We start from the raw sequence: 25263 nt of genomic DNA, 5'->3' as shown, positions 1-25263 counted from the left end.
GGGTAAGGAATGAAACTAGTTGAATTTTTTTTGAGGGAGTAACTCTCTTGGTAGTTAAAGGAGTGTCTATGGATGGTATTTATATGGACTTGCAGAAGACATTCAACAAGGTTCCATGTAAGTGGCTGTTAATAAAAATGGGAGCACATGGATAGCGGGAACATTTTTGCTTGGATAGGGAAGCGGTTAGCAGGCAGGAGACATAGAGTAGGGATAATGGGTGCATACTCACATTGGCAGGATGTGACCAGTGATGTCTCAGGAATCTGTACTGGGACCTCAGCATTTCATTGTATTTATAAATGTCCTGGATGAAGGAATAGAGAGCCATATGTCTAAATTTGCTGATGACACCAAGTTAGTGAGGATCAGAGCAGGAAGTTGCAAAAGGTCATTGATAGAGTAAGTAAGTGGGCAAACTGTAGCAAATTGAAATTCAACGCGGAAAAGTGTCAGTTCGTCCGCATTGAACCTAAGGAGGATAGATCAGAGTCTAAATGTTGCAAAGGTTGGAACCGTGGATGAGAAGGTACAGAATCACTAAATAGTAGGCAGATAGAAAAAATAATTAAAAGTGATAATTAAAAATTGTCCTTTATCATAAGAGGTCTGGAATACAAAGATGTGGACATTATACTCCAGCAGTAGAGGAACTCTGGTCAGACCCATATGGAATACTGTGTCCCGTTCTGGACATCGAACCTGAGGAAGCGGGTGTTGGAGGGGGTGAAGTACAGATTCACCAGAATGATACTGGGGCGAAAAGGGTTAAGTTATGAAGAAAGATTGCACAGACTAGGCTTGTATTCCCTCCAATATTGAAGATTAAAGGGTGATCTAATTGAGATGTATAAACCGATTCAAGGATTTGATATGGTAGATAGAGAGAAACTATTTCCTCTGCTGGGGTGGGGAGAGCAGAATTAGTGATAAAACAAACATACGAATTAGGAGCAGGAGTAGGCCACTCGGCCCCTCGAGCTTGCTCCACCATTCAATAAGTTCATGGCTGATCTGATTGTAACCTCAACTCCACATTCCTGCCCACCCCGATAACCTTTCACCCCATTGCTTGTCAAGAGTCTATCTACCTCTGCCTTAAAAATATTCAAAGACTCTGCTTCCACCGCCTTTTGAGGAAGAGAATTCCAAAGACTCACAACCCTCTGAGAGAAAAAATGTCTCCTCTTCTCTGTCTTAAATGGATGACCCTTTATTTTTAAACAGTGACCCCTAGTTCTAGATTCTCCCACAAGGGGAAACATCCTTTCCACATCCACCCTGTCAAGACCCCTCAGGATCTTATATGTTTCAATCAAGTCGTCTCTTACTTCTCTAAACTCCAGCTGACACAAGCCTAGCCTGTCCAACCTTTCCTCATAAGACAATTTGCCCATTCCAGGTATTAGTTTAATAAACCTTCTAACCTTTAAAATTCGAGCTAGAGAATGAGGTGTAATGTTAGGAATCACAGAAAGTTAATTTGCAGCTACAGCAAGTGATTAGGAAGGCAAATGGAATGTTGTCCTTTATTGCAAAGGGAATGGAATATAAAAGGAAGTTTTGCTACAGTTGTATACAAGGTATTGGTGAGACCACATCTAGAGTACTGCGTACAGTTTTGGTCTCCTTACTTAAGAAAGGATAAAATTGCATTGGAAGCAGTTCAGAGAAGATTCACTCGGCTGACCAATTGGTTCTTTTACGATCACAACAAAGGTAAAACACTCACGGAGCTGGTAAGCACATCCACTGTTTAAAAAGGAATAAATCCTGTTGCAGTCAAATAAGAGGAAGCGCAAGAGGGGAGCCTGACACTGCTCCTCACTGATCGTAACACGCCAAATGGCCTACTCCCCCTAATTCGTATGTGGCAAAATCTTTGTAAAAGTTCAAGCTGTTCGTACAATTCAGAAAAACCAGATTGCCAAGCAGGCTAATCACGTGACTAGCTGGTCTGACCAGTTCTGTTTGTGGATTCTCTGGTCTTAGCCAACCCTGAAATGTCTCTTCTTACACACAATACCTGGTGCTCAAAGTACATTGTGGGTTAAATTGGATAAGGGAGGTAACCCCTTTTGTCTCCACAAGCACTGTCTGCTAATATGCAAATGTCTTTCCAGCAAAGGGCCTGGTAATTTTTTTTAAACAAGTCCTTTCTTCACTTCAGCAATTGTTTTCAAATGACAAAATTAATATGCCTCATTCTTGGCAGGTGGAGGTCTAACATGACAATATAGATAGATATATAGGATCATGTCTTTCTTATTTTGAAAAAAAAGGAAAGAGAGATCCACTATTGATCTGCAGAGACTCATCGACAGGATTGCGGCTGCCTGCAACGAATTTGGCCTAACCACCAGTTTCAAGAAAGCGAACGTCATGGGACAGGACATCAGAAATACTCCATCCATCAGTTTCGGCGACCACGCTCTGGAAGTCGTTCAAGAGTTCAGCTACTTAGGCTCAACTATCACCAGTAACCTGTCTCTCGATGCAGAAATCAACAAGCGCATGGGAAAGGCTTCCACTGCTATGTCCAGACTGGCCAAGAGAGTGTGGGAAAATAGAACACTGACACGGAACACAAAAGTCCGAATGTATCAAGCCTGTGTACTCAGTACCTTGCTCTATGGCAGTGAGGCCTGGACAACGTATGTCAGCCAAGAGCAACACCTCAACGCAATCCATCTTCGCTGTCTCTGGAGAATCCTTGGCATCAGTTGGCAGGACCGTATCTCCAATGCAGAAGTCCTCGAGGCAGCCAACATCCCCAGCATATACACCCTACTGAGCCAGCAGCACTTGAGATGGCTTGGCCATGTGAGCTGCATGGCAGATGGCAGGATTCCCAAGGACGTATTGTACAGCGAGCTCATCACTGGTATCAGACCCACCGGCCGTCCATGTCTCCGCTTTAAAGACGTCTGCAAACGCGACATGAAGTCCTGCGACATTGATCACAAGTCGTGGGAGCCAGTTGCCAGCGATCGCCAGAGCTGCCGGACAGCCATAAAGGAGGGGGGGCTAGAGAGTGGCGAGTTGAAGAGACTTGGCAGTTGGCAGGAATAGAGACAGCAGTGTAAGGAGAGAGCCAACTGTGTAACAGCCCCGACAACCAACTTTATCTGCAGCACCTGTGGAAGAGTCTGTCACTCTAGAATTGGCCTTTATAGCCACTCCAGACGCTGCTCCACAAACCACTGACCACCTCCAGGCACTTACCCATTGTCTCTCGAGACAAGGAAGCCAAAAGGAGGATAGGATCATGTCTTTCTTATTTTGAGAGTAAAACTCTTCTTTCTCCTCCTGGGCCACGCTACAACTGAAGGCAAACACTCAATTAGTTGCCAGACCTGAGGCAATATCTAGGATGGACAAGGAAATGTTTTGATGATAAGTGTCCGACCATTGCTGTCCTGAGGAAAGCAGCTGGCCTTTCCTTGGCATCATTGTCTATTGGAGTGGGTGAGATTTGAAGGGGTAAGTGTACATGCAATGTCTGACTGCACGGTACTGAGCTGGAACTCACTGTGACTGTTGGCCAGTGCAATTTACAACAATTACAGTCCATGAATATTCTGTATTTTTCAGGGTGATCTCAATTGATTTTAATAAGATGAAGATCTGTGGAAAAGATCTTCAAGTTCAACGTAAAACCTTTCCTAATTCCCCAAACAAGGATAAATGGTACTGGTATTACCGTCGTAAGTGCAAATGGGAAAAATTTTCAGCAAAGGTATGAGAACAAGTTATTTCCTGCCAAGTATGGACGTTAAGTTTTAACTTTGGAGCCAGCCCACCATTTCTGAAACCCTTGTTTGTGTGTTTGTTACTTCCAACTTCAGCTTTTCCAACACTCTCTCACTGCTCTCCTACAATGCACCCTACACAAACTCCAACAAGTCTAAAAACACCGCCGCCTGCATCCTATCCCACGCCAAGTCCTGCTCCCCTATTATTCCTCTCCTCAATACCCATGGTCACCCGTTCCTCCGCACATGGCTGGATTTTCAAGAGCCCTCAACGTCATAATCCGTGGCAGGGGGCCTGAAGATGGCTGTGGCTGAGGCCCACCATGGACCTCAGTGCCAGCAGGACCCGGCTCAATCCCCCCGGTGGTGGCGAGGCTCCATGGCGGAACCCCCCCCCCTCCCCCCCCACAACAACGCTGGGCGACGGGACCACAATTTAAATATGCAAATCAATAAAATTAATACATTTCAATCTTGAGGGCAAACCGCAATCTTTGGCACAGCGGCCAGCACTCCCGCGCCTTCAGATCCCCATCCGGGGAAACGCAGCACCACCCTTGGGGGGAGGGAGGAGGAGGTAAGTTTGTCAGGGTGGGGACAGGGGGTGGAGAACAGGGTCAAATACATGTAATGGGTGTAGGGGATGGTGCGAAGAGTTGAACCTTAAACCTTGTGCAGTTTTTGGGGGGAAGGTCAGATGTAAAAGGAAAGTGTTTTGGGGGGAACGGCAAATAGTTATTGGTATTGGTATTGGTATTGGGGGGTGGAAAAGGGACATCAGAAATTTATTTATTTAATTTTGGGGGATCTTTCTTTAAAAGTTTAAATCTGCCGGCAGGGCTGGCTATCCTTTAAAAATGGTGCGAGCGCCTGCGCACAGGCAGCCGATGCCATTGCTGGGAACGGACAGCCCGCCCCCTCCATGTGATTGGGGGAATGGCCCGACTATTTAAATGAGCCGCTGTGTTTAAGAGCGTGGCGGCTCTTTGGCGTGACGCCCGCACAGGCAGGCCACCATTTTTTGAGGTCGCCGCCGAAATTGGTGACGGGCTCCTAAAATCCAGCCCATAGAATTCAAAGCCCTTATCACTATGGAAAGGAAGAACTTGCATTTATATAGCACCTTTCAAGTCCTCAGGACATGCCCATTTTAATCACTGTTGTTATGTAGGAAACATGGACCACAATTTGCACATAGCAAGGCCCCACAACAGCAATATGATAAATGACCAGATAATCCGTTTTTTTGGTGTTACGTTGAGGGAAACATTTTGATCAGGAAACTGGAGAGAACTCATCTGCTGTTCAAAATGTATTGTGGGATCTTTTACTTCCACCTGAGAGGTCAGATGGGACCTCGGGTTAACCTCATCCATAAGACAGCACTTCAGGCAGTACTGCACTCCCTCTGTAGCCTAGACTTTGTGCTTAACTCTCTGGAGGGGTCACAACCTTCTGATTCAGAGGCAAGTGTGTTACCCACTGAGCCATAGCTGACACCATTATAAAGTCCTCTGTAACCTACCTCTGAAACCTGCACCAATCCTATCTGCCAGTGTTCATTTTCCTTTCTTCTGATGCTAGTCTCCTTTGCGGCATCCATTCCATCATTGGATGCAGAGCCGTCTAAGTCCTTCACCCTAGAACTTCCCCCTCTTCCTGCCATCGCCCCCAAACCCACTACGAACTAACATACAAACATACGAATTAGGAGCAGGAGTAGGCCAATCGGCCCTTCGAGCCTGCTCTGCCATTCAATAAGTTCATGGCTGAACTGATTACTCCACATTTCCACCTACCCCCAATAACCTTGGTGAATCCTTGCTCACTGCTTTCCAATTATAAGGCAAAAAAACCAGCACAAACAGGGTTTCTTAGTTTTAAAGAAGGTTGAAATTTATTAAACTTAAACTCTAATTCGGTTAACACCTATGGATACATGATGCATGCATATGCGATACACACATGCAGATAGAGACAGAAAATAAAGGGGAAAGGTTTGAGGCAATCTCTGAAGAGGTTTTTGTTATGGTTCTTCAAGCTTGCTACAGAGTCCTTGATTATAGGTAGATCTTGCTCTTCGTTGGGGCCCAGTAGTCTTCTTAAACCTTGTTCGCTGTAGGAGACTTTTCTCTCTTGGGGTTCATGTGTCTTTAGTGGACTTGGAGTTCCATGAGAAAGAGGTGGAAGCAGACAGACAGGAGCAGTCTTCTTCAGTCCAGGAGCATACTGCAGTCTCTCAGTTCAAACTCTTTGGACAATTCAGAAAAACCAGGTTGCCAAGCAGGCTAGTCATGTGACCAGCTGGTCTGACCACGTCTATTTGTGGATTCGGCCATCCCAGCAGTCATCCTAAAATTTGAGCTTCCTCACCTTCAATGTCTGGTGCTCAAAGTCCATTGTGGGTTAAATTGGATTAGGGATGTAACCCCTTTGCCTTCACAAGCACAGTCTGTTATTATGCAAATGTCTTTCCAGCCAAAGGCCCGGTGACTTTTTTTTTTAAACAAGTCCTTTCTACAATTCAGTAAATTAATGTTCATATGACAACATTAATGTGCCTCATTCTTGGCAGGTGGGGTGTCTGCATGACATTAAGACATTCCAAAGTGGGTTCACAGCCAATGAAATACTTTCAAAGTGTTTTTCTTTTATTCATATATGGGATTTGGGCATCGCTGCTCAGGCCAGCTTTTATTGCCCATCCCTAATTGCCCTTGAGAAGGTGGTAGTGAGCTGTCTTCTTGAATCATTGCAGTCCATCTGGTGTAGGTATACCCACAGTGCTGTTAGGAAGGGAGTTCCAGGATTTTGACCCAGCGACAGTGAAGGAACAGCAATATAGTTCCAAGTCAGGGTGGTGTGTGACTTGGAGGGGAACTTGCAGGTGGTGGTGTTCCCATGTATTTGCTGCCCTTGTCCTTCTAGTTAATAGAGGTCGCGGACCTCCCATTAGCTCCCTCCAACTGTGGCTCAGTGGTAGCACAAAATTAGCACCAGGTTCTTTAGGAGGAAAATCAAAAAGCATTTCTTCACACAAATAATGATTGAAGTCTGGAATTCTCTCCCTTCAAAATGCTATGAATGCCAATAGGCAATTGGAGCTTTCAAGACCGAGATCAGTAGATTTTTGTTGGGAAAAGGTTCAAGGAATATGGAATGGAGGCAGGTAAATGGAGTTTGGCTACAGGTCAGCCATGACCTGGTTGGTGGAGCAGGTTCGAAGGGCTGAATGGCCTCCTTCTGTTCCTAATGTTCCTATGTTCTTGGTGCTGCGCTGGGCTGAACCTAATTTGTGGTGAATCAGAGCTGATAATTACTGTAATTGATCGATGTATCTATTACTAGGGTAACACCATCAGAAGTGTTGACATTGAGAGTCAGTACCAGCTGAATAGGCACAAATTCATCCAGATTACTTTGAATCACAAATCCTACAAGATCTGCTTCCAAGGTAAGTTTGAATATCGGCTTTGAAATTCAGCTTGATGGATAGATAGAAATAAACATTAATAGTGTATTTGAAACATATGAAACGACTCGTGTAGGATTCCCAAATGCATTTTGATAAAGGGCGCGGATAGCCCAGGCACACTGACATGATTGATATCAAATGGGAAGAGTAAAATTATACCGAGGAAATTTTAATTTCACTCCTACTGCAATATATTGAGTTTGGTAACATACTGGCATACAATTATATAATCTTACAGCACAGGTGGAGACCATTCGATCCATCATGCTTATGCTAGCTCTTTATAAGAGCTATCCAATTAGTCCCACTCCTCTACTCTTTCCCACAGCCCTGCAAATTTTTCTTTATCAAGTATACACCACATTCCCTTTGGAAAGTTATTATTATTATAGCTTCTGCTGCCCTTTCAGGCAGCGCATTCCAGATCATAACAACTCTCAGCGTAAAGAAATGTTTCCTCTTCTCCCCTATTGTTCTTTTTCCAATTACCCTAAAAACATTTATAAAACTCTGTTTTTGGTGGTTGTGTTATGCTTTAGGAAGATGGATCAGGAGAAGGCCATTCAGCCCTTCGCACCTGGTCGGCCATACAATTAAATCATGGCTGATCTGTACCTCAATTCCATTTACCCACCATGGCCTCACCTCTAGTGAATCTGCGCTGCACCCCCTCAAAGGCCAATAACTCCTTCCTGAGATGCAGTGTCCAGAACTGAACACAGTTACTCCAGATGGGGTCTGACCAAGGTCTGTACAACTGAAGTATCACTTCCTCCTCTATGGATTGCAGCCCCCTTCAGATAAAGGTCAGCTTTCCATTAGCTCATTTGATTGAATAGGTCCGGTTAGCAGATGCTAAAAGCAATCAGCTATCTCCCCCTGTTTCCTGAGAGGCAATTTCCCTATTTTTTTTTTAGAAATGGTGCAAATCAACATGGTGACTGGGACAAAAAGAAGACTCAAACGGAGACCAAAGTTTCAAAGGACAAGCTGCAGGTTAGCACAGCCGAGACACACTGAAAAATGAAAAGAAAGGCTTGCATCTAAATACCTCTAGATGTCCCAAAGTGCTCTACAACCAATAAAATAATTTTGAAGTGTAGTCACTGTTGTAATGTTGGAAATGTGGCAGCCAATTGATGCACAGCAAGCTCCCACAAATAGCAATGTGATAATGACCAGATAAATATCAGCCAGGATACCGGGGAAAATGTCTCTGCTCTTCTTTGAAATAATGAATAAGAGATCTTTTACATCCACCTGAGAGTGCAGAAGGGGCCTCGGTTTAACATCTCATCCAAAAGACGACACCTCTGAGTGCAGTGCTCCCTCAGTACTGCAGTGGGAGTGTTAGCCTGGATTGTGTGCTCAGGTTTCTGGAATGAGATTTAAACTCATGACTGTCTGACTCGGAGGCAAGAGGTGCTTCCACTGAGCCACAGCTGAGAATGAGGCAAAACGTATTCCAACTTACTACTTGGAGAAAATCAAAGCAATCCTATCAGCACTTTTCACAAACTCTGTCACTCAGCTCTTGATCATATTGCCCCCAATCCCCCCACCACACCACCTCCTGTGCTGCTTTCCCAACATTGAGTAACCTCAGTATCCTAACTGACCCTAAAATGAGCTTCAAACCCCCATAAACCCGCCTGCCATTTCCACATCTGCAACACCACTCACCTCATCCCCATCAAAATGAAAACCTTCGCCTATGTCTTTTGTCAGCCCCCAAGTTTGACTTCTCCGACACTCTCATCACCAGCCTCCCAAAGCTCCATCCTACATAGTATTCTGATAGGATTAGTGATATATGGATGGGATGAGATGAATGAAGTAGGGTGGGAGGTGCCTCACGTGCAGCACCAGTATGGATCTGTTGGGCTGAATGGCCTGTTTATGTACCATAAATTCTCAAATCTGCCAAAGGTCCACCACCCACTTTCTATCCCACACCCAGACTTGCTCATCTACCCTCCCTGTCATACAAACAGAAAATCATAGAACGCTACAGGATAGGTGGAGGCCATTCAGCCCATTGTGCCTGTGCCAGCTCTTTGGTAGAACTGTCCAATTAGTCCCACTCCCCTGCCCTTTCCCTTCTCCTTTTCAAGTATTTATCCAATCCCCTTGTGAAAGTTACTTTTGAATCTGTTTCCACTGCCCTTTCAGGCAGTGCATTCCAGATTGTAACTCACTGCGTTTATCTCCCCTCTCCCCTCTGGTTCGTTTGCCAATTACATAAACTCTGTACCCTTTGCTTACTGACTCTCCTGCTACTGAAAACAGTTTCTCCTCATTTATTCTATAAAAAACCCTCATGATTTTGAACATCTCTTATCAAATTTCCCTTTAACCGTTTCTGCTCTAAAAAGAACCAGCCCAGTTTCTGCACTCTCACCGCATAACAGGCATTCCTCATCCCTGGCACCATTCTAGTAAATCCCCTAGGACCTTGACATCCTTCCTAAAGTCTGGTGTCCAGAATTGAATACAATACTCCAGTCGAGGCCTAACCAATGCATCATAAAGGTTTAGCAATACTTGCTTTTGTACTCTGTGCTTCTATTTCTAAAGCCAAGGAACCCATATGATATTTTAACACTCTTCTCAACTTGTGCTCCCTGATCTCCATTGGCTCCCCTCCCTGCAATATGCTGAATTCAAAATCTTCATCTTCATTTACCAATTCCCTCGAGGACATCACTCCTGCTGACCTTTGTTGTCTTCTCTAGGCCTGTGTGCCAACATTGGGTCCTGCTCGGTTAGTTTAAGGTGGGATTTGTTTGAAGTGTTGGGTGGGGGTGGGGGGGGGGGGAGGAGGGGTGTGTAGCATCCAGGCAGTGGTTCTAAAATCTGCTTTTTTTGTGTGTGTGTGTAATGTTTAGTCTTTCAGAATCAATGGGCCGTTTGAACCTCTCTGGGCAGCGTCAGCGATACAGGTGGCAGTTTGCAGGAAAACATGGTAACTGGTACGACTTCAACACTCGGGTAAGGAACCATTTTGTGACCAAAGGTTGTATTTTATGAAAATTATAATCAATAAGAGCTGAAACATCATCTGCCAGTGAACAGACTCGCACTTCTCAACCAGAAGGTGGAAAGGCCTCACCCTGGTGAATGCCAGCTGCTTTGTTTAGACCTGGCACCAGTGGGGCATGACATGGCAGTCAGTGCTTGTGATGTACAGGATCAGCCAGGAACTGGGGAAATTATCAAAGAGTCTGCACCTGCTCGCTGGGATTCAGTCTTCAAACTGCACCCCCGTACCCATCTCCCTATCCTCCACCACACCCTACAACACCTCGAGGACAATGGTCTGAAATTCAGCATGGCATACCCACATTGTCCTGATGGACTCGACTGGTGGTCAGCCATCCTCCTGTCATGAGTTCAAGTCTCCTGACAAAATGCAGCTGTTGCTCAAAACTGTCAGTCTTCTGAGATGCAAATAAATCCACCAATCATATGGGAGGAAGCTGGTGCCATCCCCAAACAGACACATGACCTTCTGACCAGACTTGAGTGGATAGCTTGAAATTTGCTGGCACTGGGCCAAACTGGTCTGAAACTGAGGTGGGGAGATGATGCACAATGTTGGCAGCATAAAGACCATTGGATCCAATAGCCTTTTTACATTCCAGGTTTTCTGACCTTCTTCCATATCTCTCACAGAGAGGAACAGATACTGAATGCTCGGTGAATAGTAAGGAGATAGAAGCTGAGTATCAGCAGAACCGGCAGGGCTGCATGACCTTTTATGTAAATAATAGCAAGTTCCAGCTGGACTTCTCGGGTAAGTGATGTTCTCAGATGAGTCAAAAGCTTTTACTAAATGATGTTTCCGTGTTATAACTTCCATGTATTTCTATGTTTGCCCATTACCCGTTGGGGCCAACTCATTTACCAGAGAGTCTAGATGCAGATTGGTAGAAGCAAGTCTTTGGAAACTCACAAGTGTATGTAACCAGCTACAACCATTCAAATCACCCCTCCCCCCACTCCCCTGCTTGTCCAGCTGGCTTCACGCTGCCCATTAAACATTGGATTGAAGGGTCATCTTGACCCTTTTGGGGGGGGGGCAGAGAAATCCCAGTCCCTTGAGTTCAGAGACTCTTAAAGATAGGAACATAGGAACAGGAGTAGGCCATTCAGCCCATCGAGCCTGCTCCACCATTCAATACGATCATGGCTGATCATCCACTTCAATGCCTTTTTCCCACACTATCCCCATATCCCTTTATGTCATTGGTATTTAGAAATCTGTCAATCTCTGCTTTAAACATACTCAATGACTGAGCTTCCACAGCCCTCTGGGGTAGAGAATTCCAAAGATTCACAACCCTCTGAGTAAAGAAATTTCTCCTCATCTCTGTCCTCAGTGGGAGTGCTTCTTTGAGAGTGGCTTTCCACTGAGACACTGAGTTATAACTGACCAGTTCCCATCAGGATCACTGACAGTGCCTTGGAATGCTGTAAGACCTAGAATCATAGAATCTTACAGCACAGACGGAGGTCATTCAGCCCATCGTGCCTGTGCCAGCATTTGAAAGAGCTATCCCATTTAGTCTACTTCCCAGCTTTATCCCCATAACCCTATAAGTTAGTCCTCTGCAAATACATGTCTGATTTAGTACAGCATACAATGCCTAACTGTTATCTGATTACCATTCCATCACAGAGGGTTGACATTGTGCCAGATGTCTTTTGCAAGCACATCTCTTTGGCGTTACTTGGACTCCAAAGAGACCCTGCCTACCTCCACCCTTGAAAGGATGTTGATCTCACAGCTGCATCACTCTGCCATCCTACATGATTTCCCTTCACTCCTCTGGTTTAAATAAAAACTTTTCTAGACATTTCAAAGGCAGAAGTTAGAATTGTCACCATTTAACTGTATTGTCTTGAGTTATTCCTTTTCAATTTCAAAAACTTATTGCTTGAAAAGGGTTCAATCTTGACTTTGTGCAATAGTGTAGAACAGGTGAAAGTGAGTCAGCTGCCTGTTTTACATCTCTCTGTGATTTTCTTTCCCCCGTTGAAGTTTATAGAAATTGACTTCAACCACGTTGGAGCTACAGTCCGCTGATGGTGGAGGGAGTGAATATTGAAGGTGGTGGATGGGGTGCTGATCAATTGGGCTGCTTTGTCCTGGATGGTGGTGAGGTTCTTGAGTGTTGTTGGAGCTGCACCCATCCAGGCAAGTGGGGAGTATTCCATCACACTCCTGACTTGTAGATGGTAACAGGCATTGGGGTTACTTGCTGCAGAATTCCCAGTCTCTGACCTGCTCTTGTAGCCACAGTATTTATGTGGCTAGTCCAGTTATGTTTCTCGTCAATGGTGAGCCCCCCAGGATGTTGAAAGTGGGGGATTCAGCGATAGTAATGTCACGGGGAGGTGGGTAGACTCTCCCTTGGTGGAGATGGTCATTGACTGACAATTGTATGGCTTGAATGTTATCGCTAGTTCAAATTTTGAAGATCATGACCCTGTTTAAATGACTTATCCTTTTTATTTTAATCTCTCAGCCATGATGCAGACTAATCTGTTTACCAATGCAACACGCAGCATCCGACGAGTTCCTCTCTCACCATAAGCTGCCATGTAACCAGGTGAACTGCCTCTGTCTGATCCTGGGAGCTGCTCTTCTACCTGTGGAGAAACAGATGGAAACCGGTTTGCAACGATAATGGAAAAAGCAGCTTTGAGAAATGGTCAGGCTCCTCTACTGATTCCCATTGAATCAACACTGTGATCTGACTAACTGACAATAGCCATGTATTTGATAAATCTGCCAATTGTTTTTCAAATCTTTTAAACTGCCAAACTTGTACCACTGCCTTCCTTCACCTGTGTAATAAGCATCATTTTTAAAAGAAACTGGAAAAATCTAGCTAAGAATTCTTGGGATGAGACATTAAACTGAGACCCTGTCTGCCCTCTTCGGTGGATGTAAAAGATCCCATGGAACTATTTTGAAGAAGAGCAGGGGAGTTATCCCCAGTGTCCTGGGCAATATTTATCCTTAAAACAACATGTCCTTTTTAAAAAATAACACATTATCTGGTCATTATGACATTGCTGTTTGTGGGATCTTGCTGTGTGCTAATTGTCTGCCGCATTTCCTACATTACAAAGTAACTATGCTTCAAAAGAACTTCATTAGCTGTAAAGTGCTTTGTGACGTGTAGGTTGTGAAAGGAGGCTATGGAATTGCAATGTCCTTTAAGACACTCCTTAAAACCTACCTCTTTGACCATGGTTTTGGTCACTTGTCCTAATATCTCCTTACGCGGACAGGTTTTGTCTGTTCTTTCTTCCTCAGTGAAGCAAAGTTAAATATAGGCTAAGACAGCAGCTGTTCTTCCCTAACAGACATTAGTGAACCAGCTGTGATTTTTACAATAGATGTTTTAAACCAAATTCAATTTCTCAAACTGTCCTGGAGGAAATGTGAGCTCAATTATTAGCCCAGACCTCTGGATTATTAAATCCGACCTCTGGATTATTAAACCCAGTCAGGTAACCACTACCCTATTCTACACCTAGGCTAATACCCGAGAAGACTGTGGAGTAAATGATGTGATGGTCTATTGTTCGTTTAAAGCATAAATATACATTAGCATCAAGGGCTTAGAGACGGGGTGGGGGGGGGTGGGGGGTGCAGTATCAGTAATGTAATCTCTTGGTTTCATATTAAAATTAGTTCTCACCTTTTTTGTGAAATGCTGGAAATAATTACCTAGCCAATTTGTTACATCAGGGACTGATGACAATGGAAACAATTTATCTTTGTTTGAAGTAACTTCATTTATGGTGTTTTGTATCTGTGAATAAACATGGAATAAAACCTAATGGTCCTGGTTATGTCTCCCTGTCTCTGGAAAACATGGCATCATAGAATGGTTACAGCACAGAACGAGGCCACTCAGCCCGTCTTGCCTGTGTCAGCTCTTTGAAAGAATTGTCCAATTCAGACCGATGCCTCAGCTTTTTCTCATAACTCTGCAATCTAGTTCTCTTCAAGAACATGTTCAATTGCCTTTTGAACGTTCCTCTGAAATCTGCTTCCACCATCCTTTCAGGTACTGTGTTCCAGAGCTTAATCCTCTGTGTAAACACGTTTCTCCTTATTTCCCCTCCAGTTTTTTACCAATGATTTTAAGTCTATGTCCTCTGGTAACTGGCCCACCTACCAGAGGAACTTGAGATGTTTGCATGATTCTGCCAAACTGCAACTAAAAACATTCCTAGGAACACCCACCCCAAAATATAAATCACTCAATTCCCTGTTCATTCCATCTGCCCAGTTTAATGCTTATTTCACTGACCAAGTCTGTAATGTATTATGTATTACAATCATAGATTAACAACACAGAGTGAGGCCATTCAGCCTAGTGATGTGTCACTGCTAGCTCTCAAACTGGGGCTGTCTATTCTAATCCCATTTCCCTGCCCTATTCCTATATTGTTTTATGTTCCTGCTTCTCAAATATTGAACCAATTCTATCTTACATGATGACATAGAATCATGAAATCTTACAGAAAACAAGGAGGTAATGTGACCCATTGTACCAATGCTGGCAGCAAAATACCAATGAATAAAAGACTTGTCAGGAATTACCAGCAAAGCAGGAACAGGCTCTTTAAGTGGCCATTATTTAGTCACTTAAAGTCCTCAATTGACCCAAAGGAGGGGGGCGGCTGGTAAAGTACCAGTGGAGGCGGGTAGGTGATTGGTATGGCACCCAGACCATCCCACCCAATTTTATGCCCTCTCCCCCCTACCCCAGCCTGCTCCTGGGGGAGTGTAAAATTCCGGGCTATCACTCTAAATCTACTCCCTCCAAGGCCACTTTATCCTCCCTAAGGTGTGGAGCCCAAAACTGCTCACAGTAACTCCAGGGGTGATCTAACCAGGGCTCTATATAGCTGAAGTATGACTTCTACCCCCTTGTAATCTAGTCCTCTGGAAGTAAAGGCGAGTATTCTATATGCACACATTGTGCAGAGGAGGAGACTCACCTCCTTGGTGAACTGGACAGATCTTAACCTGCTCACAAGGTTCGTGTTTTTCTTGGATGAAAAGGTCCAGGGAAGCAAATGACACGTGACCAGTCATGGTTGGAAATGCTGGAGGACGTTTAGCCTGTGGTGTGATTGGAATGACAATTAAATGAATATAAATGTATATGTGGGTGGTGGAGAATAAACATTGTACTGGACAGATCTGGAGAGCTGAGGAAAGCACGAGTCATGAAAAGTCCATCAACCCCATTTCTCTTCACAGACACTTTTCAATAATGTCATCTATTTTGATTCTGATCAACTGAACAAAGGAGGTTGAAATGGACTTTCAGCTGCAAACTGCGCCAGTTTCAATTCAGAGTTTAAGAATTGCTGATGGGTTAGTCCCATTGAGAGCAGAATAACCCAGAACAAGCCAACAGTTTGGGGAAATCGCTCCAACAGCTGGTTTACGAAACGAATCTGCCAGGAAGCTGAGAATATAAAAGTGAAAGTAACTTCTCAGTGGGAAGCTCCACTTGTTGATTGTCTTTGCCACCGGCTGAAGTTTCAAGAGGAGGTAGTTCCTGGAGAGCCCTGGCAGTATCATGGAATCCAGCTTTAGGTCAGGAGGTAAGGAGACTGTCTGCTGGACAAGTTTGGTGTCTTGGGATTTCTCAGAGAAGCTGCTCTTTAACAAAGAGCTGGATGTTTTAGGCTGTATTAACACAGTATTAAACCCCAACCAGCGATATCGGGGAATGAGCCCTCCTCCGCAGATTTACCAATAACACGGAGTTTAATGCTTTTGGTATCTTCGTTAACATCTGCCCCAGTTTTACTGAAATTTAAGATACTGGGGGAGTGAGTAATGGGTTAACACGCCAGCCTTTTTTTTTCTTTGGCCTCCTTGTCTCGAGAGACAATGGATACGCGCCTAGAGGTGGTCAGTGGTTTGTGGAGCAGCACCTGGAGTGGCTATAAAGGCCAATACTAGAGTGGCAGACTCTTCCACAGGTGCTGCAGAGAAATTTGTTTGTCGGGGCTGTTACACAGTTGGCTCTCCCCTTGCGCTTCTGTCTTTTTTCCTGCCAACTGCTAAGTCTCTTCGACTCGCCACACTTTAGCCCCGTCTTTATGGCTGTCCGCCAGCTCTGGCGAACGCTGGCAACTGACTCCCACGACTTGTGATCAATGTCACAGGACTTCATGTCGCGTTTGCAGACGTCTTTAAAGCGGAGACATGGACGGCCGGTGGGTCTGATACCAGTGACGAGCTCGCTGTACAATGTGTCTTTGGGGATCCTGCCATCTTCCATGCGGCTCACATGGCCAAGCCATCTCAGGCGCCGCTGACTCAGTAGTGTGTATAAGCTGGGGGTGTTGGCCGCCTCGAGGACTTCTGTGTTGGAGATACGGTCCTGCCACCTGATGCCAAGGATTCTCCGGAGGCAGCGAAGATGGAATGAATTGAGACGTCGCTCTTGGCTGACATACGTTGTCCAGGCCTCGCTGCTATAGAGCAAGGTACTGAGGACACAGGCCTGATACACTCGGACTTTTGTGTTCTGTGTCAGTGCGCCATTTTCCCACACTCTCTTGGCCAGTCTGGACATAGCAGTGGAAGCCTTTCCCATGTGCTTGTTGATTTCTGCATCAAGAGACAGGTTACTGGTGATAGTTGAGCCTAGGTAGGTGAACTCTTGAACCACTTCCAGAGTGTGGTCACCGATATTGATAGATGGAGCATTTCTGACGTCCTGTCCCATGATCTTTGTTTTCTTGAGGCTGATGGTTAGGCCAAATGCGGCGCAGGCAGCCGCAAACCTGTCGATGAGTCTCTGCAGACACTCTTCAGTGTGAGATGTTAATGTAGCATCATCAGCAAAGAGGAGTTCCCTGATGAGGACTTTCGTACTTTGGTCTTCGCTCTAAGACGGGCAAGGTTGAACAACCTGCCATCTTGTGTGGAGTAAAATTCCTTCTTCTGAAGACTTGAACGCATGTGAGAGCAGCAGGGAGAAGAAGATCCCAAACAGTGTAGGTGCGAGAACACAGCCCTGTTTCACGCCACTCAGGATAGGAAAGGGGTCTGATGAGGCGCTGCTATGCTGAATTGTACCTTTCATATTGTCATGGAATGAGGTGATGATACTTAGTAGCTTTGGTGGACATCCAATCTTTTCTAGTAGTCTGAAGAGACCACGTCTGCTGACGAGGTCAAAGGCTTTGGTGAGATCAATGAAAGCAACGTAGAGGGGTATCTGTTGATCGCGGCATTTCTCCTGTAGCTGGCAAAGGGAGAACAGCATGTCAATGGTGGATCTCTCTGCTCGAAAGCCACACTGTGCCATGCCAGCCTTATTTCTGGAAAAAACCCCTTCAAGATGGTTTGCGGCATAGCCTAGGCATAGTTTCAGGACTTGCCTAACATTTGCACCCCCTCCCGACCTCTTAGGCTGGTGCCCAGAGGAAAGGCTGTATGTCTGGGGCCGAAGCTCTGGAATTCCCTCCCTTCTCCACCTCTGTCCTCCTTTAAGACAATCCTTCAAAGTGCTTTCACTGAGCTCATGGTCCTCTTCTCTAATATCTCCTTCTGTGACTCAGTGTCAAGTTTTATTAAAAAGTGCTCCAGTGAAGCATCTTGGGATGTGGAATAATCCAACGGTTACAGCACAGAAGGAGGCCATTCAGCCCATCGAGCCCATTCTAGCTCTCGGCAAGAGCAATTTAGCTGGGCCCAGTCCCCCGCCCTTTCCCTGTAGCCCTGATAATTTTCCCTCCAGATAATTATCCAGTTCCCTGTGAAAGCCCTGATTGAACCTGCCTCCACCACACTCTCAGACAGTGCATTCCAGATCCTAAACACTCACTGAACCTGCCTCCACCACACTCTCAGACAGTGCATTCCAGATCCTAAACACTCACTGAACCTGCCTCCACCACACTCTCAGACAGTGCATTCCACATCCTAAACACTCACTGAACCTGCCTCCACCACACTCTCAGACAGTGCATTCCAGATCCTAAACACTCACTGAACCTGCCTCCACCACACTCTCAGGCAGTGCATTCCAGATCCTAAACACTCACTGAACCTGCCTCCACCACACTCTCAGACAGTGCATTCCACATCCTAAAAACTCACTGAACCTGCCTCCACCACACTCTCAGGCAGTGCATTCCAGATCCTAAACACTCACTGAACCTGCCTCCGCCACACTCTCAGACAGTGCATTCCACATCCTAAAAACTCACTGAACCTGCCTCCACCACACTCTCAGGCAGTGCATTCCAGATCCTAAACACTCACTGAACCTGCCTCCACCACACTCTCAGACAGTGCATTCCAGATCCTAAACACTCACTGAACCTGCCTCCACCACACTCTCAGACAGTGCATTCCAGATCCTAAACACACACTGAACCTGCCTCCACCACACTCTCAGACAGTGCATTCCAGATCCTAAACACTCACTGAACCTGCCTCCACCACACTCTTTCACAGTCCATTCCAGATCCTAAACACTCACAGAACCTGCCTCCACCTCACTCTCAGACAGTGCATTCCAGATCATAAACACTCACTGAACCTGCCTCCACCACACTCTCAGACAGTACATTTCAGATCCTAAACACTCACTGAACCTGCCTCCACCACACTCTCAGACAGTGCATTCCAGATCCTAAACACTCACTGAACCTGCCTCCACCACACTCTCAGACAGTGCATTCCAGATCCTAAAAACTCACTGAACCTGCCTCCACCACACTCTCAGGCAGTGCATTCCAGATCCTAAACACTCACTGAACCTGCCTCCACCACGCTCTCAGACAGTGCATTCCACATCCTAAACACTCACTGAACCAACCTCCACCACACTCTCAGACAGTGCATTCCAGATCCTAAACACTCACTGAACCTGCCTCCACCACACTCTCAGACAGTGCATTGCCAATCCTAAACACTCACTGAACCTGCCTCCACCACACTCTCAGACAGTGCATTCCAGATCCTAAACACTCACTGAACCTGCCTCCACCACACTCTCAGACAGTGCATTGCAGATCCTAAACACTCACTGAACCTGCCTCCACCACACTCTCAGGCAGTGCATTCCAGATCCTAAACACTCACTGAACCTGCCTCCACCACACTCTTTCACAGTCCATTGCAGATCCTAAACACTCACTGAACCTGCCTCCACCACACTCTCAGACAGTGTATTCCAGAACCTAAACACTCACTGAACCTGCCTCCACCACACTCTCAGACAGTGCATTCCAGATCCTAAACACTCACTGAACCTGCCTCCACCACACTCTCAGACAGTGCATTCCAGATCCTAAACACTCACTGAACCTGCCTCCACCACACTCTCAGACAGTGCATTCCAGATCCTAAACACTCACTGAACCTGCCTCACCCACACTCTCAGACAGTGCATTGCAGATCCTAAACACACACTGAACCTGCCTCCACCACACTCTCAGACAGTGCATTCCAGATTCTAAACACTCACTGAACCTGCCTCCACCACACTCTTTCACAGTCCATTCCAGATCCTAAACACTCACAGAACCTGCCTCCACCACACTCTCAGGCAGTGCATTCCAGATTCTAAACACTCACTGAACCTGCCTCCACCACACTCTTTCACAGTCCATTCCAGATCCTAAACACTCACAGAACCTGCCTCCACCACACTCTTTCACAGTCCATTCCAGATCCTAAACACTCACAGAACCTGCCTCCACCACACTCTTTCACAGTCCATTCCAGATCCTAAAGCGCAGTGGTTAGCACCACAGCCTCACAGCTCCAGCAACCCGGGTTCAGTTCTGGGTACTGCCTGTGTGGAGTTTGCAAGTTCTCCCTGTGTCTGCGTGAGTTTCCTCCGGGTGCTCCAGTTTCCTCCCACATGCCAAAGACTTGCAGGTTGATAGGTAAATTGGCCATTATAAATTGCCCCCAGTATAGGTAGGTGGTAGGGTAATATAGGGACAGGTGTGGATTGTGGTCGGAATATGGGATTAGTGTAGGATTAGTATAAATGGCTGGTTGATGGTCGGCGCACACTCGGTGGGCCGAAGGGCCTGTTTCAGTGCTGTATCTCTAAACTAAACTAAACTAAACTAAACTAAACTAAACACTCACTGAACCTGCCTCCACCACACTCTCAGACAGTGCATTCCACATCCTAAACACTCACTGAACCTGCCTCCACCACACTCTCAGACAGTGCATTCCAGATCCTAAACACTCACTGAACCTGCCTCCACCACACTCTCAGACAGTGCATTCCACATCCTAAACACTCGCTGAACCTGCCTCCACCACACTCTCAGACAGTGCATTCCAGATCCTAAACACTCACTGAACCTGCCTCCACCACACTCTCAGACAGTGCATTCCACATCCTAAACACTCACTGAACCTGCCTCCACCACACTCTCAGACAGTGCATTCCACATCCTAAACACTCACTGAACCTGCCTCCACCACACTCTCAGACAGTGCATTCCACATCCTAAACACTCACTGAACCTGCCTCCACCACACTCTCAGACAGTGCATTCCAGATCCTAAACACTCACTGAACCTGCCTCCACCACACTCTCAGACAGTGCATTCCAGATCCGAACCACTCACTGAACCTGCCTCCACCACACTCTAGGGCAGTGCATTCCAGATCCTAAACACTCACTGAACCTGCCTCCACCACACTCTCAGACAGTGCATTCCACATCCTAAACACTCACTGAACCTGCCTCCACCACACTCTCAGACAGTGCATTCCAGATCCTCAACACTCACTGAACCTGCCTCCACCACACTCTCAGGCAGTGCATTCCAGATCCTAAGCACTCACTGAACCTGCCTTCACCACACTCTCAGGCAGTGCATTCCAGATCCTAAACACTCACTGAACCTGCCTCCACCACACTCTTTCACAGTCCATTCCAGATCCTAAACACTCACAGAACCTGCCTCCACCACACTGTCAGGCAGTGCATTCCAGATTCTAAACACTCACTGAACCTGCCTCCACCACACTCCTTCACAGTCCATTCCAGATCCTAAACACTCACAGAACCTGCCTCCACCACACTCTCAGGCAGTGCATTCCAGATTCTAAACACTCACTGAACCTGCCTCCACCACACTCTTTCACAGTCCATTCCAGATCCTAAACACTCACTGAACCTGCCTCCACCACATTCTCAGGCAGTGCATTCCAGATCCAAAACACACACTGAACCTGCCTACACCACATTCTCAGACAGTGCATTCCAGATCCTAAACACTCACTGAACCTGCCTCCACCACACTCTCAGACAGTGCATTCCAGATCCTAAACACTCACTGAACCTGCCTCCACCACACTCTCAGACAGTGCATTCCACATCCTAAACACTCACTGAACCTGCCTCCACCACACTCTCAGACAGTGCATTCCAGATCCTAAACACTCACTGAACCTGCCTCCACCACACTCTCAGACAGTGCATTCCAGATCCTAAAAACTCACTGAACCTGCCTCCACCACACTCTCAGGCAGTGCATTCCAGATCCTAAACACTCACTGAACCTGCCTCCACCACACTCTCAGACAGTGCATTCCACATCCTAAAAACTCACTGAACCTGCCTCCACCACACTCTCAGGCAGTGCATTCCAGATCCTAAACACTCACTGAACCTGCCTCCGCCACACTCTCAGACAGTGCATTCCACATCCTAAAAACTCACTGAACCTGCCTCCACCACACTCTCAGGCAGTGCATTCCAGATCCTAAACACTCACTGAACCTGCCTCCGCCACACTCTCAGACAGTGCATTCCAGATCCTAAACACTCACTGAACCTGCCTCCACCACACTCTCAGACAGTGCATTCCAGATCCTAAACACTCACTGAACCTGCCTCCACCACACTCTCAGACAGTGCATTCCAGATCCTAAACACACACTGAACCTGCCTCCACCACACTCTCAGACAGTGCATTCCAGATCCTAAACACTCACTGAACCTGCCTCCACCACACTCTCAGACAGTGCATTCCAGATCCTAAACACTCACTGAACCTGCCTCCACCACACTCTTTCACAGTCCATTCCAGATCCTAAACACTCACAGAACCTGCCTCCACCTCACTCTCAGACAGTGCATTCCAGATCATAAACACTCACTGAACCTGCCTCCACCACACTCTCAGTACATTTCAGATCCTAAACACTCACTGAACCTGCCTCCACCACACTCTCAGACAGTGCATTCCAGATCCTAAAAACTCACTGAACCTGCCTCCACCACACTCTCAGGCAGTGCATTCCAGATCCTAAACACTCACTGAACCTGCCTCCACCACGCTCTCAGACAGTGCATTCCACATCCTAAACACTCACTGAACCAACCTCCACCACACTCTCAGACAGTGCATTCCAGATCCTAAACACTCACTGAACCTGCCTCCACCACACTCTCAGACAGTGCATTGCCAATCCTAAACACTCACTGAACCTGCCTCCACCACACTCTCAGACAGTGCATTGCAGATCCTAAACACTCACTGAACCTGCCTCCACCAGACTCTCAGACAGTGCATTCCAGATCCTAAACACTCACTGAACCTGCCTCCACCACACTCTCAGGCAGTGCATTCCAGATCCTAAACACTCACTGAACCTGCCTCGACCACACTCTTTCACAGTCCATTGCAGATCCTAAACACTCACTGAACCTGCCTCCACCACACTCTCAGACAGTGCATTCCAGAACCTAAACACTCACTGAACCTGCCTCCACCACACTCTCAGACAGTGCATTCCAGATCCTAAACACTCACTGAACCTGCCTCCACCACACTCTCAGACAGTGCATTCCAGATCCTAAACACTCACTGAACCTGCCTCCACCACACTCTCAGACAGTGCATTCCAGATCCTAAACACTCACTGAACCTGCCTCACCCACACTCTCAGACAGTGCATTGCAGATCCTAAACACACACTGAACCTGCCTCCACCACACTCTCAGACAGTGCATTCCAGATTCTAAACACTCACTGAACCTGCCTCCACCACACTCTCAGGCAGTGCATTCCAGATTCTAAACACTCACTGAACCTGCCTCCACCACACTCTTTCACAGTCCATTCCAGATCCTAAACACTCACAGAACCTGCCTCCACCACACTCTTTCACAGTCCATTCCAGATCCTAAACACTCACCGAACCTGCCTCCACCACACTCTCAGACAGTGTATTCCAGATCCTAAAGCGCAGTGGTTAGCACCACAGCCTCACAGCTCCAGCAACCCGGGTTCAGTTCTGGGTACTGCCTGTGTGGAGTTTGCAAGTTCTCCCTGTGTCTGCGTGAGTTTCCTCCGGGTGCTCCAGTTTCCTCCCACATGCCAAAGACTTGCAGGTTGATAGGTAAATTGGCCATTATAAATTGCCCCCAGTATAGGTAGGTGGTAGGGTAATATAGGGACAGGTGTGGATTGTGGTCGGAATATGGGATTAGTGTAGGATTAGTATAAATGGCTGGTTGATGGTCGGCACACACACGGTGGGCCGAAGGGCCTGTTTCAGTGCTGTATCTCTAAACTAAACTAAACTAAACTAAACTAAACTAAACTAAACACTCACTGAACCTGCCTCCACCACACTCTCAGACAGTGCATTCCACATCCTAAACACTCACTGAACCTGCCTCCACCACACTCTCAGACAGTGCATTCCACATCCTAAACACTCACTGAACCTGCCTCCACCACACTCTCAGACAGTGCATTCCAGATCCTAAACACTCACTGAACCTGCCTCCACCACACTCTCAGACAGTGCATTCCACATCCTAAACACTCACTGAACCTGCCTCCACCACACTCTCAGACAGTGCATTCCAGATCCTAAACACTCACTGAACCTGCCTCCACCACACTCTCAGACAGTGCATTCCACATCCTAAACACTCACTGAACCTGCCTCCACCACACTCTCAGACAGTGCATTCCAGATCCTAAACACTCACTGAACCTGCCTCCACCACACTCTCAGACAGTGCATTCCACATCCTAAACACTCACTGAACCTGCCTCCACCACACTCTCAGACAGTGCATTCCAGATCCGAACCACTCACTGAACCTGCCTCCACCACACTCTCAGGCAGTGCATTCCAGATCCTAAGCACTCACTGAACCTGCCTCCACCACACTCTCAGGCAGTGCATTCCAGATCCTAAACACTCACTGAACCTGCCTCCACCACACTCCTTCACAGTCCATTCCAGATCCTAAACACTCACAGAACCTGCCTCCACCACACTCTCAGGCAGTGCATTCCAGATTCTAAACACTCACTGAACCTGCCTCCACCACACTCTCAGACAGTGCATTCCAGATCCTAAACACTCACTGAACCTGCCTCCACCACATTCTCAGGCAGTGCATTCCAGATCCTAAACACACACTGAACCTGCCTACACCACATTCTCAGACAGTGCATTCCAGATCCTAAACACTCACTGAACCTGCCTCCACCACACTCTCAGACAGTGCATTCCAGATCCTAAACACTCACTGAACCTGCCTCCACCACACTCTCAGACAGTGCATTCCAGATCCTAAACACTCACTGAACCTGACTCCACCACACTCTCAGACATTGCATTCCAGATCCTAAACACTCACTGAACCTGCCTCCACCACACTCTCAGACAGTGCATTCCAGATCCTAAACACTCACTGAACCTGCCTCCACCACACTCTCAGACATTGCATTCCAGATCCTAAACACTCACTGAACCTGCCTCCACCACACTCTCAGACAGTGCATTCCAGATCCTAAACACTCACTGAACCTGTCTCCACCACACTCTCAGACAGTGCATTCCAGATCCTAAACACTCACTGAACCTGCCTCCACCACACTCTCAGACAGTGCATTCCAGATCCTAAACACTCACTGAACCTGACTCCACCACACTCTCAGACATTGCATTCCAGATCCTAAAC

General features: G+C 46.6%; 2 protein-coding genes across 3 annotated transcripts in view; both read left to right on the top strand.

Annotated features, from left to right (window-relative positions):
- Positions 1–14082, top strand: part of si:ch211-244b2.4 (uncharacterized protein LOC541512 homolog) — a 29832-nt gene extending 15750 nt beyond the window's left edge. Inside the window, exons 5-10 of the mRNA XM_068050134.1 lie at positions 3595–3739; positions 7104–7209; positions 8148–8226; positions 10119–10221; positions 10906–11026; positions 12762–14082. Of these exons, the coding sequence (XP_067906235.1) occupies positions 3595–3739; positions 7104–7209; positions 8148–8226; positions 10119–10221; positions 10906–11026; positions 12762–12829 (622 nt within the window). The 3' untranslated portion in view covers positions 12830–14082. The remainder of the gene's footprint in view (positions 1–3594; positions 3740–7103; positions 7210–8147; positions 8227–10118; positions 10222–10905; positions 11027–12761) is intronic.
- A 1662-nt stretch (positions 14083–15744) lies between these two features.
- Positions 15745–25263, top strand: part of si:ch211-244b2.3 (uncharacterized protein LOC557230 homolog) — a 45346-nt gene continuing 35827 nt past the window's right edge. The window contains exon 1 of one of the 2 annotated variants that reach the window (XM_068050132.1): positions 15745–15873. In XM_068050132.1, coding sequence (XP_067906233.1) covers positions 15849–15873 — 25 coding nt within the window. In that variant the 5' untranslated portion in view covers positions 15745–15848. The remainder of the gene's footprint in view (positions 15874–25263) is intronic. The other variant, XM_068050133.1, reaches the window with a different exon arrangement.

The sequence above is a fragment of the Heterodontus francisci genome, chromosome 18 (genome assembly GCF_036365525.1).
Source record: "Heterodontus francisci isolate sHetFra1 chromosome 18, sHetFra1.hap1, whole genome shotgun sequence".
Taxonomy (NCBI): domain Eukaryota; kingdom Metazoa; phylum Chordata; class Chondrichthyes; order Heterodontiformes; family Heterodontidae; genus Heterodontus; species Heterodontus francisci.
Note: the sequence above shows the minus strand (reverse complement) of the source record. Positions and strands in the feature narration are given on the sequence as shown.